The sequence below is a fragment of the Eucyclogobius newberryi genome, unplaced genomic scaffold (genome assembly GCF_026437365.1).
Source record: "Eucyclogobius newberryi isolate DKJ021-1_F unplaced genomic scaffold, fEucNew1.0.hap1 SCAF_287, whole genome shotgun sequence".
In the NCBI taxonomy this organism is placed as follows: Eukaryota; Metazoa; Chordata; class Actinopteri; order Gobiiformes; family Gobiidae; genus Eucyclogobius; species Eucyclogobius newberryi.
The window spans coordinates 62,501-77,500 of NW_027315931.1; the positions used below are offsets into that span (position 1 = coordinate 62,501).

General features: G+C 48.7%; 1 protein-coding gene across 1 annotated transcript in view; it reads right to left on the bottom strand.

The window, feature by feature from the left end:
• LOC140373036 (SLIT-ROBO Rho GTPase-activating protein 2B-like) overlaps window positions 1-13,320 on the bottom strand; it is a gene marked incomplete at its 3' end in the record, with an annotated part of 72,160 nt that extends 58,840 nt beyond the window's left edge. The window contains exon 1 of the mRNA XM_072459864.1: window positions 12,983-13,320. Within this exon, the coding sequence (XP_072315965.1) occupies window positions 12,983-13,049 (67 nt within the window). The remainder of the gene's footprint in view (window positions 1-12,982) is intronic.
• Between the last annotated feature and the right edge of the window lie 1,680 nt (window positions 13,321-15,000).

The following is a 15,000-nucleotide window of genomic DNA, read 5'->3' on the forward strand; positions in this document are numbered from 1 at the left end:
GAGAGAGAGACAGAGAGAGAGAGAGACACATTTTACACCTTTTTTACACCCGTTTTGGCTCCATCTCAGTCCAGTCCTGTTGATCCTTGATGTGCAGCATTTCTATGTCATTAAGAAAATAAACTAAATTGCAATATTAAATCTAAATCAAGGACTAAAAAGCTGCAAACATGCTTAACTCTGACTGAGATGGAGAGAAAGAGATAAAAGACAGATAAAGACAGAGGGAGAGTTGGCTGTGCGAGTGCGTTGCAGATCTGACGGAGACGAGAGCAGGTGATGAATGCGTTCATTAAAGCAGCATCAGCGAGAAGTGACCCCGAGCAGACCCTGAGCAGACCCCGAGCAGACCCCGAGCAGACCCTGAGCAGACCCCGAGCAGACCCCGAGCAGACCCCGAGCAGACCCCGAGCAGACCCCGAGCAGACCCCGAGCAGACCCCGAGCAGACCCTGGCAGGGGTGGAGGAGTCTTTGCCACAGACGCTCCGGGCACAAGATGGACTCGTTCTAATCGGAAGCACCGAGAGCATTTGTTTTCTGTGACCAAATCAAACATCGTACAGTTAAATCATAATGACTTCATCCAACGGCGTGTTCCTCTTCATCACACGTTAGTGAAAACGCCAGTGTCTTTCGCTCATCGTCGTGGGACTCAATGGAAGAGAACGGTTCTGATCATGAGAATGTTGCTTTATGTCACTGTAACTCTAAAGCTCGATAATCTACAATATCATGTGTCATAAAATGTGTCGTGGACGTGTTTCCAGTTCGTTTACAGCTCAAATGACAAAAATTTCCTTAAAAGAAATCAGTTTCCTCTCCACAGATCTTACTGGGCCTGGTTCCACCACCCGCTCGTCTTCAAGCGGATTCCAAACAAAGCAATAACGTCTCCATGGAAACCCAACTAGGGACGTCACGATCTTGAGATTATTCACGTTTATTGAGACAAAACAAACACAAGTGAAATCTCTTTCGTTCTAATACATAACTGCTCCAATAACCAGCTATATGAAATATTGAAACATTTGCTTCTAAAAATAATCACCATCATTATGTTTTTAGTTCTTATGATTTCATTGTGACCTGAATAAGCACGATTATCTGTTCACCGACTCATCTTAACGTAAAGACGCTGTATTTATCTGCGTGGTCAGCCTGGGGCGTGGTCAGCCTGGGGCGTGGTCAGCCTGGGGCGTGGTCAGCCTGGGGCGTGGTCAGCCTGACACACGACCGGTACTTTCTGCACAAAGTAACGTCCTGGAGAAGAAGAATCTGCAGAAAAGCTGAGCACTGCACGTCCTGTGAGATCTGATTATCTGCACCTATAGCAGAGCCACATTTACATTATTTGGTTCTTATTTTCCCCGCGTTCCTCGCAAACCCAGAAAATGGGGCAATTCCGTAACCCTGGCAACCAAACGGCAGAGAGAGGAGTGTGAGGCGCCGATGGAGAGACGAGTGTCAAAGACTTTGCAGAAGGAGAAAACCCTGAGCAAGCTTTACATTGTAAACCCTGTGAAACGAGTCGCTCCAGCTTTAAACTGTTAAAGTCGATGATGTGGATTATGAAATAGTCTTAATTTATAGGTTTGCTTTGGTTTGTCGATTTAAACATTAGAGTTAATTACACTGTAAACACACAAAATGAGCAATTTAAAGTCAGAAAGGGACACACAAAACAGTAAATATCTTATAAAACCGATATTTTACAGGTGAATTATTGAGGTGAATCCATGAAACTGTAGAATCCACGAGGTTAAAATAAACCGAGCAAAGAAAAGTCCTTCACTTTGTTTGTTCTTCCACTTTAATCTGATCACGTGACGTGAAGTGTCCATGATCTCCCCCGTCATCGCCTCCAGCGCATGAGTCTTCTGCCTGACCAGAGTCCAGCACTTCAATGGCCTTTATCTCCCTCTGACCTTTGCCCCCCTCTGACCAAAGCTCTGACCAAAGCTCAGCAACAGCAGAGCGACGGGAGCCAGTGAGGTCCTTTCTCCTCCTTCACCCCCTCTGACCCTTATTCAAGTCCTCACCCTGTCCTGTCACTCACACTCTCCTGCTCCCACCCTCTGATGGATGAGAATGTAACTCCTCAATCTGAACATGAGACCATCAGACCATCAGACCATCAGAGCATCAGAGCATCAGAACATCAGAGCATCAGACCATCAGACCATCAGACCATCAGACCATCAGAGCATCAGAACATCAGAGCATCAGAGCATCAGAGCATCAGACCATCAGAGCATCAGAGCATCAGACCATCAGAGCATCAGAGCATCAGAGCATCAGACCATCAGAGCATCAGAGCATCAGACCATCAGAGCATCAGAGCATCAGAGCATCAGAGCATCAGAACATCAGACCATCAGAACATCAGACCATCAGAGCATCAGACCATCAGAGCATCAGAGCATCAGAGCATCAGAGCATCAGAGCATCAGACCATCAGAACATCAGAGCATCAGACCATCAGAGCATTTCTTTGTTAAACCACAACATCCTGAACAAACTGATGGTTAAAGCCATTTTAAAATCACCAAAACAGTTTTATTTCTCTACAAAAGAACCAAAATAAATGTTGTAAAAACACCAAGAAATACTCATGGCCCAAAATAGTGATACAGACTTCAAACTAATGGTGTAAATAGTGAACAATGATCAACATTTGAGATTTTATTGCTTTAGAAAATATTAAAATCAATTTGATATTGACAAAAGAGCCCAAAGATATAGTTATAGTAGTTATAGTGGTTATAGTGGTTTAGTATAGTATAGTAGATATATAGATATAATATAATATATACAATCAAATAAATACAAAAACATAAATCCCAAAATCCTACAAAGTGATTTTGTTGTTGTGATTTTGGGCGTAGCAAAAATAAATTGAATTGAAATCAAAGTAGAAAAGTATAAAAAGTCATGAAGACAAACTCTTTAAATAAAAGACAAAAGATCTGATGAAAAACAGATTTATTGTATTTGATCCATTTGAAGATATATATTCTATTTCTACTGGTCGTTTGTCGTTTGTCGTGAAAAGAATTTACACTTGAATAAAAGTCATTCAGATTTGATCACATTTGTCACAAACACGAGTTTAAATGTTTAAAACGCTCCGTCCTCGGACGTCGTCCCGCGCGCTCCGTCCTCGGACGTCGTCCCGCGCGCTCCGTCCTCGGACGTCGTCCCGCGCGCTCCGTCCTCGGACGTCGTCCCGCGCGCTCCGTCCTCGGACGTCGTCCCGCGCGCTCCGTCCTCGGACGTCGTCCCGCGCGCTCCGTCCTCGGACGTCGTCCCGCGCGCTCCGTCCTCAGACGTCGGCCCGCGCGCTCCGTCCTCAGACGTCGTCCTCGACGCTTCAGTCATAATAATCACAATCTGCAGCGAGACAGATCTTGTCCTCGTCTTTCCAACTAAAAACACTCACAAAATGTACCGTGTATAAAGTGGATTAGGGCAATTATTCTTTTCATAAAATACACCAAGCGTTTTTGTATTTTTAACTAAACAATCAGAAGACATGAATAATGTAAAGCTGCATTATAGAACTTTAAAATACACTAAGTTGATTCTGTAACAGTTGTATGGATATTGGATGAAATGAACTACATGTAATTTCTTAACATCTAAAAACAGCGAGTTAGACAATGAAGAGCACTTTCCCACCATTTTTCATTTTACGTAAATTACAATTTCAATCTTTATAGCTCAATTGTGATCAAACCTCGTCTGAGAAACGAATGTGAAGGACTTTATCACTTTGGCAGGTGAGACTGAGTCACAGGAGGAGGAAGTCTGCACCACTGAGGACATCTTTACCACTGCAACAGTCTCTAAATAAAGGTCCAGAAACAAAGTGTACCACGAGCTCACATCCTGCACAGAACAATCGCACCGAGCGGCGTGGAGGATGTAAATAAACACAGAGAGAGAGACGTACGGGACACGAGGTGGAAGAATGGAACAGAGAAAGGCTTGGACAATGGTCTCTGGGGGGACGTCAGAGGAAGCAGCTCCAGTTGGAACAGGACAAATACAGGACAAATACAGCGTTTAGAGGAGGAAAGAGCAGGAGACTGGCCCATGGTGAAGACAACGTTCAGATTCATTTGTAGAAGTGGGAGATTTAACCAAAAATGTATAATATCGCGATTTTGTAACTTTGCAAAGCCGAGTCTATCGTCCATTTGGGATGCGACAACAACCGACATATTGTGATACTGCGTTGTTAAAAGTCTCACAGTAACATCGTGAAGTTTGTCTGAATCTGAAGCACTGGCCTCAGAAGCAAAGACCGCCAATCGCCTACAACTTGAGGAACGTCCAAATCATCCACGACTTGTTCCGGTTTACAAGATCCCACCGGCGACTTCGCTCCAGCCGACCATCGGACCAGATCTAACCACCCCAAGTATCGGACCCAGAACGCAACACGAGCCAGGTTTGTCCCCCACGCACGGCCCCAAAAGGGAACCATCGACCCTCTGACGTAGGGCTGTCATCCTTTAGTCGTTTAGTCCATTCATCGGCCGATGGAGTCTTAGTCGACCAAGGCTTTTATTAGGTTATTAAAAGGATTAATGGGGGACAACAGAAGGCAAGATTTTGAATCAGGAGTTTAATCAAATGTATACTTCCCTAACAAACTTGTCTATGTACTTGTAGTCTTTTGGGTTTAGGCACTTCATAGTTTAATAGCTTTTGACCCGTTTTGCCACACCCTTTAGTCGGTAGGGCATGTCTTTATTTCGAACAAGAATTCCTTTAGTCGACTACAGCTCGACTCTGAAGCGGTCCTGACCTCCGACCCTGACACTTTCAGAAGTCGACTGGCAAAACCAGAACATCGCAGATGCCCTCTTCCCTCATATTCGTTGGGAGTTTGCAGATTATTCGACCAGATCCAGATCCAGAACCAGATCCAGAACCAGAACCAGTCAGCTCGAGCTTTCCTCATCGGTGGTCCACAACGTTCGGTGGTGATTTAGCCGATTATTTCGCTGGACGCCCTTTCCATCGGTTCCATTACTTTGGAAAAGCCAAACGCTGCTTGCGGTTGACGTGTCTAAACGGTGGAGTTTGCACAGATCGAAACAGAACAGCTCGTGGTGTCATTTATGCAAAACACATGGAGTCTTGGTGCAGAACAGAGCCGGACTGTTGGAGAGGAATGCTCCAAATGACATTATGCAAAAACCTACACAAGCCCAACACAACGGGTCAAGTCTTTGTGGACAAACGACCTCCAAATCGCAGATTCTACCTCCAACGGTTGACAGAAGAGCAGATGGAGGAAGGTTACGGCGACGGTCGACCTGCGGCGGAGACGGGAGAGGAGGTCGCAACGCCGTCGGCCAATCAGAGCCAATCAGAGCCATCTGCGAGCCGGTCAGAGACATATGGTCGGACAGGAGAGGGACAGAAGTCGACTTGTGACACGCGACAGACGCGGCGGATGTTTCCGTCTCGATCTTTGCCGTGGGCGATTTGAGATTCTTGTTTCTCGTTCCAAATGTAGAGATTTAAAGCTCAAGAGCACGTTTTGTAACACTCACGTTTTCTTTATTTTCATCAAGACAGACTTTGAATCATTCTAATCCAACATTAAAAATAGTTGTAACTAACTTGATTGAAAAGACCCAAGTATTTTATTAACTGAATATTAAGACTGTGAAATTGTAATTAGAGCAATAACTGAAATCCTCATTATACATTTGAAACGTTTTGTCATCCTCTGTTCAGAATGAGCCACTTTTCTGATCGATGGATTTAAATAATATACTAAGTCTGTACTTTCTCTACAAATACATTTGGACAGTATTGAAGCGTGCCTTTTTTATTCATTGTGATTTTAATTATGGGCTGAATTGAATTAACTGCACAGCCCTAATATCTCATGACGACCGGTCTGTTTTCAGAAATATAGTGTTATATTATATGTGTCGCGTTTGGTGTTTAAACACAGGACGTTTATGGCCACAACCGTCAGAGAACAATCTCAAGTTAAATTTTGTGTCATATTATTTCCCTGTTTCGATCAATGAAAACCTGCCACTGCCAATATTGACAGACATAAAAATAAGAAATTCAATGACGTTTACCACCACTTCACCACACACTGCATCTGACCTAGACTACTATTACTATTACTATTACTATTACTATTACTATTACTATTACTATTACTATTACTGTTACTACTCTGCACAGTCTGCACAGCCTGCACAGAGAGCGTGATGGAGAGAGAGGCAGTTTGCCCGACGACAAAAACAGCTGAATCCAAACCAGGAAGTGCCAAATGTGTCACGTCCAAAATGAGCACGAGATGAGAGTCAGAACTTGGCGTTTGTTTTGTGAATTAGATTTGGAGCATGATTTGGAAATATGTTGCTAAATCAGTTGGGCGGAGTTAACCGTTAAGGTCTTTGTACGATGTAGTAACAACAGGAGCAAGTTTGGGCGGCACAATATATCGCAATCGTGTTCTGAAACGGTTGAGCAGTTCAGATTTCAGTTTTCCATCTCCTTCTGATCACGACGCTCATCAAAACCTTCACAATTAGATTTTTTTCCTGCATAAAAGTAGTTTTAGTGCGGCACAGTTTTATCTGTAAAAGTTCTACAGATTTAATTTGAGGAGGTTTGAATTTAACCCTCAAGCAATTTGGAAATGTCATAAAATCCCTTCCATTTGAGGGCAAAACGCTGACACGATGTAAACAAGAATTCAAACTGCAATCGTCCGACTCACCGCTCAGGCACATCGCTTTTATTTCAATTGAACACTGATTACAGAATATTTACCATACGAGAACTAGATCATGTGTCAATTTGGGCAAAGACTTTTAAAATACTCTATAAAATCATGTGCCAGGTTCATAAAAGCTTCAGTTCGAATGTCACTTCCAACAAAAGCCCCGGAGCGGATTTACTCTTAAATGTTCCTGTTATTCATTACAATTGTGAATCATTCCACTGTAAACTTTCCCAGAAACCCTCCTGCGCTGATCAGAAACGTCCATAAACGTGCCTTTAATCTTCCTCTTCACACTCTGCAGCGTCACCTTCTTCTCCTTTTAGTTCATCAGCAAAAAAAAACAAGAAAAAACACGCAATTATCTCAAACGGCGCCGTATTCTTTGCACTTCGGCGTAAACAGGCCGTTCTAGGCAGACGCTCGCCTCATTTGAATACTCCACTGCAATTAGATCCATCCGTTTGTTCTGAAAACGCCGGGAGAAGAGCGCCAGGCGAAGAGAGATCCGGTTTATCGACGTTACAGCGCGCTCATGTCACTTTTATATCACTGGCGTTTCCCCGACGGCTGTACCGTTAGTAACGTGAAAACCAAGCACGTATTAGCCATCGTGACGTGAGCAAACGATTGTTTCGAAGCCAAATCCAAATCCATCAAAAGGTTTACCGCGTTTATGATTGTGCGTCGTTAATAGAGTTATAAACGTGCAATGACTGCCACGATCTGGATACGATTTCAGACGCATTAGTGACGATATACTGTGTCTTTATGTACGCCTCATTACAGCACATCTGACTGATAAACAGGTGGTGTTTCTTTTAGATTTTTGATAAATAACGTTTCAAATCACAGTGTGTTTTGTCTCTTAAAGTTTCTGGACAAAGCTTCAAGGCCAAATGTTGATGCAGGAAGAGTGTGGAACATGCTCCAGAGTCATTCTGTCAAAAGTATCACAAATCAGACACTAACTCGTACTAAAACTAAATACTAGAGAGTGTAGAAACTGAATACTCGTTTGAAGTATCGATACTAAAAAAGATTGCAGAAACATGACCAAATAAGACGTTTCCTGAATGATCTGGGTGTTTAATCAGAACTACTCCACACCACATGGTAACGTAAAGAAAGTACTGTTATTGAGCATGTTTAAAATAGAGTCTGAAAAATGTAGAATTGTGTCAAAACTACTTTGCATCAAGGGAAAAATGAGTCAAGACGAGTCCAGAAAGATGGGGAAATGTCCAAAGTAAAACTGATTTAGAGTTGTATAAGTTCTCTTCTGATCTTGTCAGTTCTTTTATCTCCCTGTAGTTGGTGGTTAAGAAGATAATGCCGTCTTAAGATAATGCAACAATGAACGGAGAAAATAAATGTGTTTAGCCCACATTTGTGTCATGGTCTCGCAGCTTTAATCCCGAGCGGATTTGGATCTATTTCTTTTGACGACGATGCAGATTTGGGGAGATTTGCAGGAGTAAAAACATTTACACACTCTCGCACTACACACTCACACTACACACTCACACTACACACTCGCACTACACACTACACACTCACACACTACACACTCGCACTACACACTCACACACTACACACTACACTCACACACTACACTCACACACTACACTCACACACTACACTCACACACTACACACTCACACTACACACTCACACTACACACTCACACTACACTCACACTACACTCACACTACACTCTCACACTACACACTCACACTACACACTCACACTACACTCACACTACACACTCACACTACACACTCACACTACACACTCACACTACACACTCACACTACACACTCACACTACACACTCACACTACACTCACACTACACTCACACTACACTCACACTACACACTACACTCACACTACACTCACACTACACTCTCACACTACACTCACACTACACTCACTACACTCACACTACACTCACACTACACTCACTACACTCACACTACACTCACACTACACTCACACTACACTCACACTACACTCTCACACTACACTCACACTACACTCACACTACACACTCACACTACACACTCACACTACACACTCACACTACACACTCACACTACACACTCACACTACACACATTGCCATGACAAACAACATTTCTCTGGAGGCGGGGCTTGTTACCACCGCCACACACACACTCAGGGATCACGCCACCGCCGGCCTTCAGGCCCAATAAACAAAAACCATATCTTACTGCGGCCCCGAAGGAGCCGCTGGTGACGACGGGGCCCCAGGTGGGACGAGGGAACACAGCTGCGAGCGTGACGGGGCCGATCGATGCCGCGGTCAATGGACAAACCGCTCAGTCCAACGGGAGAGGCGGAAGACGGAGCGCGGGCGGATCACGGTCCAAACGTAGAGCTACAGGGGCCGAGCTGATGGGGCCCCGAGAGCAAAGCGGTGACTGGTAAACAAACGAGACGGGAGCCAATGACAGGTGCAGAGACAGGGGCCAATGCCAGGTGCAGAGACGGGGGCCAATGCCAGGTGCAGACCCAACAGGGCCTTATGACTCAATAACGCTGCTTGTGGGTTGTGGGCGTGTTCTGCATCGGCGACAGTGCGATCTGGGTCATGACTGTGGCACATTCCTGGTGCGTGGATGAAATACCGTGTGAATATTGTTGCAGAGATGATCGCTGGCACCTGTATCTGCATCATTACGGGGACTTGAAGGTGATGCCATCGTAGTACGAGCATAAAGAGACGCGGTGATGGACACGTCTTGGTCGAGGTTGAAATATCTCACAAAACAGTCAGATATTTCACTTTCTGCGAGATTAAACTGGAATGTTTCGGTCTCCGATTGAGATCATTTTAATTTGGCAACAACAACAATTGCAATGTTTTCATATGTTCAATGCATCTTCTTTTACCCAGGCTTGGGATTGACCAACACTTTGCACCGTTATTTCAGGACTAATGAGGAGCAGTTCTAGTCACCAGCACAACAGGGACTTAAGTTATAAGCTTTAAAAAAAGGTCCAAACATCCATCAACAGCAAGATTTAAGAAGAAGAAGCAGTTCACGTCTAACACAAGGACCAAAAACACTAAGGCCGTGGCTATATAGCCGCGGCGCGGTCAAATAGCCTCATGGCTAATCCTCACCTATAGAGCCACTTTGAAACACTAAATACTCTTTGGTTGCAGATAGTGCGAGTTTGTCAGGACTGCAGCACGACTCTGTGAGCTGTGCATTACCCTCTCCTCCTCCTCCTCCTGTGAGCTGTACATTACCCTCTCCTCCTCCTCCTCCTCCTGTGAGCTGTACATTACCCTCTCCTCCTCCTCCTCCTCCTCCTGTGAGCTGTACATTACCCTCTCCTCCTCCTCCTCCTCCTCCTGTGAGCTGTACATTACCCTCTCCTCCTCCTCCTCCTCCTCCTGTGAGCTGTACATTACCCTCTCCTCCTCCTCCTCCTCCTCCTCCTGTGAGCTGTACATTACCCTCTCCTCCTCCTCCTCCTCCTGTGAGCTGTACATTACCCTCTCCTCCTCCTCCTCCTCCTCCTCCTGTGAGCTGTGCATTACCCTCTCCTCCTCCTCCTCCTCCTCCTCCTCCTCCTCCTGTGAGCTGTACATTACCCTCTCCTCCTCCTCCTCCTCCTCCTGTGAGCTGTACATTACCCTCTCCTCCTCCTCCTCCTCCTCCTCCTCCTCCTCCTCCTCCTCCTGTGAGCTGTACATTACCCTCTCCTCCTCCTCCTCCTCCTGTGAGCTGTACATTACCCTCTCCTCCTCCTCCTCCTCCTGTGAGCTGTGCATTACCCTCTCCTCCTCCTCCTCCTGTGAGCTGTACATTACCCTCTCCTCCTCCTCCTCCTCCTCCTGTGAGCTGTACATTACCCTCTCCTCCTCCTCCTCCTCCTGTGAGCTGTACATTACCCTCTCCTCCTCCTCCTCCTGTGAGCTGTGCATTACCCTCTCCTCCTCCTCCTCCTCCTGTGAGCTGTGCATTACCCTCTCCTCCTCCTCCTCCTCCTCCTGTGAGCTGTGCATTACCCTCTCCTCCTCCTCCTCCTCCTGTGAGCTGTACATTACCCTCTCCTCCTCCTCGTCCTCCTCCTGTGAGCTGTACATTACCCTCTCCTCCTCCTCCTCCTCCTGTGAGCTGTACATTACCCTCTCCTCCTCCTCCTCCTCCTGTGAGCTGTGCATTACCCTCTCCTCCTCCTCCTCCTCCTGTGAGCTGTGCATTACCCTCTCCTCCTCCTCCTCCTGTGAGCTGTGCATTACCCTCTCCTCCTCCTCCTCCTGTGAGCTGTGCATTACCCTCTCCTCCTCCTCCTCCTGTGAGCTGTGCATTACCCTCTCCTCCTCCTCCTCCTGTGAGCTGTGCATTACCCTCTCCTCCTCCTCCTCCTGTGAGCTGTGCATTACCCTCTCCTCCTCCTGTGAGCTGTGCATTACCCTCTCCTCCTCCTCCTCCTCCTGTGAGCTGTGCATTACCCTCTCCTCCTCCTCATGTGGCGCTACATTTCGCAGCCATTAATAATCCACAGATCAATCAACAGCATTGATACTTCATGTGTCACAGTGACATGACAACAGCTCTTCACATGTTACGCCCTTTCCCAGCAATCACCGTGTTTTGTTCCCAAACTGCTGCTGCAGCTGCTGCAGCTGCTGCAGATGCAGATGGGACTAATAATCTAATAATCTAATAATCGCACGGAATAAAAACATAATCTGGTTGTGATTTTTTTGGGGGAAACAGAGGATCATCAGGAGCGTTATAAACCGCGAGAGGCGCAGAGAAAACGCCCTGCCCAGTGCCGCTCCTGCTCCGGGCCTCCACAGGAGCCCCACAGGAGCCCCACAAGAGCCCCACAGGAGCCCCACTGGAGCCCCACTGGAGTCCCACAGGAGCCCCACAAGAGCCCCACAAGAGCCCCACAGGAGCCCCACAGGAGCCCCACTGGAGCCCCACTGGAGTCCCACTGGAGTCCCACAGGAGCCCCACAGGAGCCCCACTGGAGCCCCACTGGAGTCCCACAGGAGCCCCACAGGAGCCCCACAAGAGCCCCACAAGAGCCCCACAAGAGCCCCACAGGAGCCCCACTGGAGCCCCACTGGAGCCCCACTGGAGCCCCACAGGAGCCCCACTGGAGCCCCACTGGAGCCCCACAGGACAGGAGCCCCACTGGAGCCCCACTGGAGCCCCACTGGAGCCCCACAGGACAGGAGCCCCACTGGAGCCCCACTGGAGCCCCACTGGAGCCCCACAGGACAGGAGCCCCACTGGAGCCCCACTGGAGCCCGACTGGAGCCCCACAGGACAGGAGCCCCACTGGAGCCCCACAGGACAGGAGCCCCACTGGAGCCCCACTGGAGCCCCACTGGAGCCCCACTGGAGCCCCACAGGACAGGAGCCCCACTGGAGCCCCACTGGAGCCCCACAGGACAGGAGCCCCACTGGAGCCCCACTGGAGCCCCACTGGAGCCCCACTGGAGCCCCACAGGACAGGAGCCCCACTGGAGCCCCACTGGAGCCCCACAGGACAGGAGCCCCACTGGAGCCCCACAGGACAGGAGCCCCACAGGAGCCCCACTGGAGCCCCACAGGACAGGAGCCCCACTGGAGCCCCACTGGAGCCCGACTGGAGCCCCACAGGACAGGAGCCCCACAGGAGCCCCACTGGAGCCCCACAGGACAGGAGCCCCACAGGAGCCCCACAGGAGCCCCACAGGAGCCCCACTGGAGCCCCACTGGAGCCCCACAGGTCAGGAGCCCCACTGGAGCCCCACAGGACAGGAGCCCCACTGGAGCCCCACTGGAGCCCCACTGGAGCCCCACTGGAGCCCCACTGGACAGGAGCCCCACTGGAGCCCCACTGGAGCCCCACTGGAGCCCCACTGGACAGGAGCCCCACTGGAGCCCCACAGGAGCCCCTCTTTTCCGCTCTTCAGTCTTTCTAAATGAAAAGTCACATTTCTGCCGCGGCCTTTGTTTAACCATCGAGTGCGTTTGGAACACGCCAAACGCTCGCGCCACGTTCGACCCAAACGGCGTGTGCGTGAAATGACAGTTTCACATGAGAAACGGCCAAACAGCGCGGACCTCCTCGCGTCACCGTCAAAACCCTTTTGTTCCGCGTTTAAAGCGTTAATTTGAGTCAAAGCGGCACAAAAGAAGAAAACGCATCGGGCCAAACAGCGGCGCAAGTTTTACCTTTGACTTGGCTTTCATATTCCGCCACGATCTCCTTGTCCTTTCGGAATTTGGCCGGAGACGTCATGGCTCAGGCGGAGTCCCGGGATCGAACCCTCGCGCTGGATCCCGGTCCCAGATCAATCCCCGGTGCGCGATGTGGGAGAAGCGCGCGCGTTTGTCGGTGCGAAAGACTCGAGGAGGAAGAAGGAGGAGAAGGAGGAGGTGAAGGGGGTCGTGTGGGAGAGAAGGGGGTGCAGCAGGGGCCAGGGGCGGCGTGTGGCTCCTCGGAGGTCCCGCGGATCCGTGTGCGGTGCTCGCGTCCCTGCAGCCGGACTCGTGCTCACTCACACGGGGCGCATCGTGGCGAGTTTGGCGCTGCGCTTCTTCTGCTTCTGCTGTTGCTGCGTGGATCCCATCTGCCCCCACGACCACCTCCTCCTCCTGCACCTCCTCCTGCACCTCCTCCTCCTCCGCAGGAAACACGGACACGACGCGAGCAGTAACTTCCACGGAAAAGCGGATTCATTCCCCGCGTGAAAAGACGAGCTGCGGTGTGTTCAGGAGAGGCAGGAATAGAAGTTGCTCCGCGGCTCCAGCAGCGGCTCCTTCCGCCCGAGCTGCACCGGGCTCCTCCCCCTTTTCCCCCGCGAAAGGAGCGAGAGGAGGAGCCAGAGCCAGAGGGGGTGGTCCAGAGCCTGAGGGTGTGGTCACCAGAGTCAGAGGGTGTGGTCACCAGAGTCAGAGGGGGTGGTCCATGGTCAGAGGGGGTGGTCACCAGAGTCAGAGGGTGTGGTCACCAGAGTCAGAGGGTGTGGTCACCAGAGTCAGAGGGGGTGGTCCATGGTCAGAGGGGGTGGTCCAGAGCCTGAGGGTGTGGTCACCAGAGTCAGAGGGTGTGGTCCATGGTCAGAGGGGGTGGTCACCAGAGTCAGAGGGGGTGGTCACCAGAGTCAGAGGGTGTGGTCACCAGAGTCAGAGGGTGTGGTCACCAGAGTCAGAGGGTCCAGAGTCAGAGGGTGTGGTCACCAGAGTCAGAGGGGGTGGTCCAGAGTCAGAGGGTGTGGTCACCAGAGTCAGAGGGTGTGGTCACCAGAGTCAGAGGGGGTGGTCACCAGAGTCAGAGGGGCTGGTCCAGAGTCAGAGGGTGTGGTCACCAGAGTCAGAGGGTGTGGTCCATGGTCAGAGGGGGTGGTCACCAGAGTCAGAGGGGCTGGTCACCAGAGTCAGAGGGGCTGGTCCAGAGTCAGAGGGTGTGGTCACCAGAGTCAGAGGGTGTGGTCACCAGAGTCAGAGGGGCTGGTCCAGAGTCAGAGGGGGTGGTCACCAGAGTCAGAGGGGCTGGTCACCAGAGTCAGAGGGGGTGGTCACCAGAGTCAGAGGGGGTGGTCACCAGAGTCAGAGGGGCTGGTCACCAGAGTCAGAGGGTGTGGTCCAGAGTCAGAGGGGGTGGTCACCCCCGTGTGCAGCACATGGACATGTGGCGAAGATGAACAAACTATTAACAATATGGTAAATACAGACACTGTTAGTGCCAGAAAAAATGAAAAGAAAAACCAACAATGAAAGAATCGCCTCCGAATCCCATTTGACCAGATTATGGATAAACTATGTTTCACAGCATTCTTATGGGGAAAAAGAGTGTAGTTTGTGCTTGAATTAATTGTAAGTGATGAAACTCAGAGACAAAATATATATCCCACAGTTTTATTTCAAGTTTGTTTCATTGCTTTAAGCTAAATAACAATATTAATCATCATAATAATGACAATAAATATGTGCCAAGAGTATGATATATTGTCCTGAATGTATATGTTTGTTCTACACACAGTAGATAAGATGAATAAATAAAATACATTGTTATTGGATTTAAGATTTAAGATAATGTTTTAAACTGGTGATACTATCAAAAGTATTTAGATTTATTTCGCTTGCAGAAAATGATTATAATAACAACAAATATCCCGCTCCGTCAATACAACCGATTTATTCTTTGTTAGAGGTTATATTTGAATGACATTTAAACTCGCCAATCGATT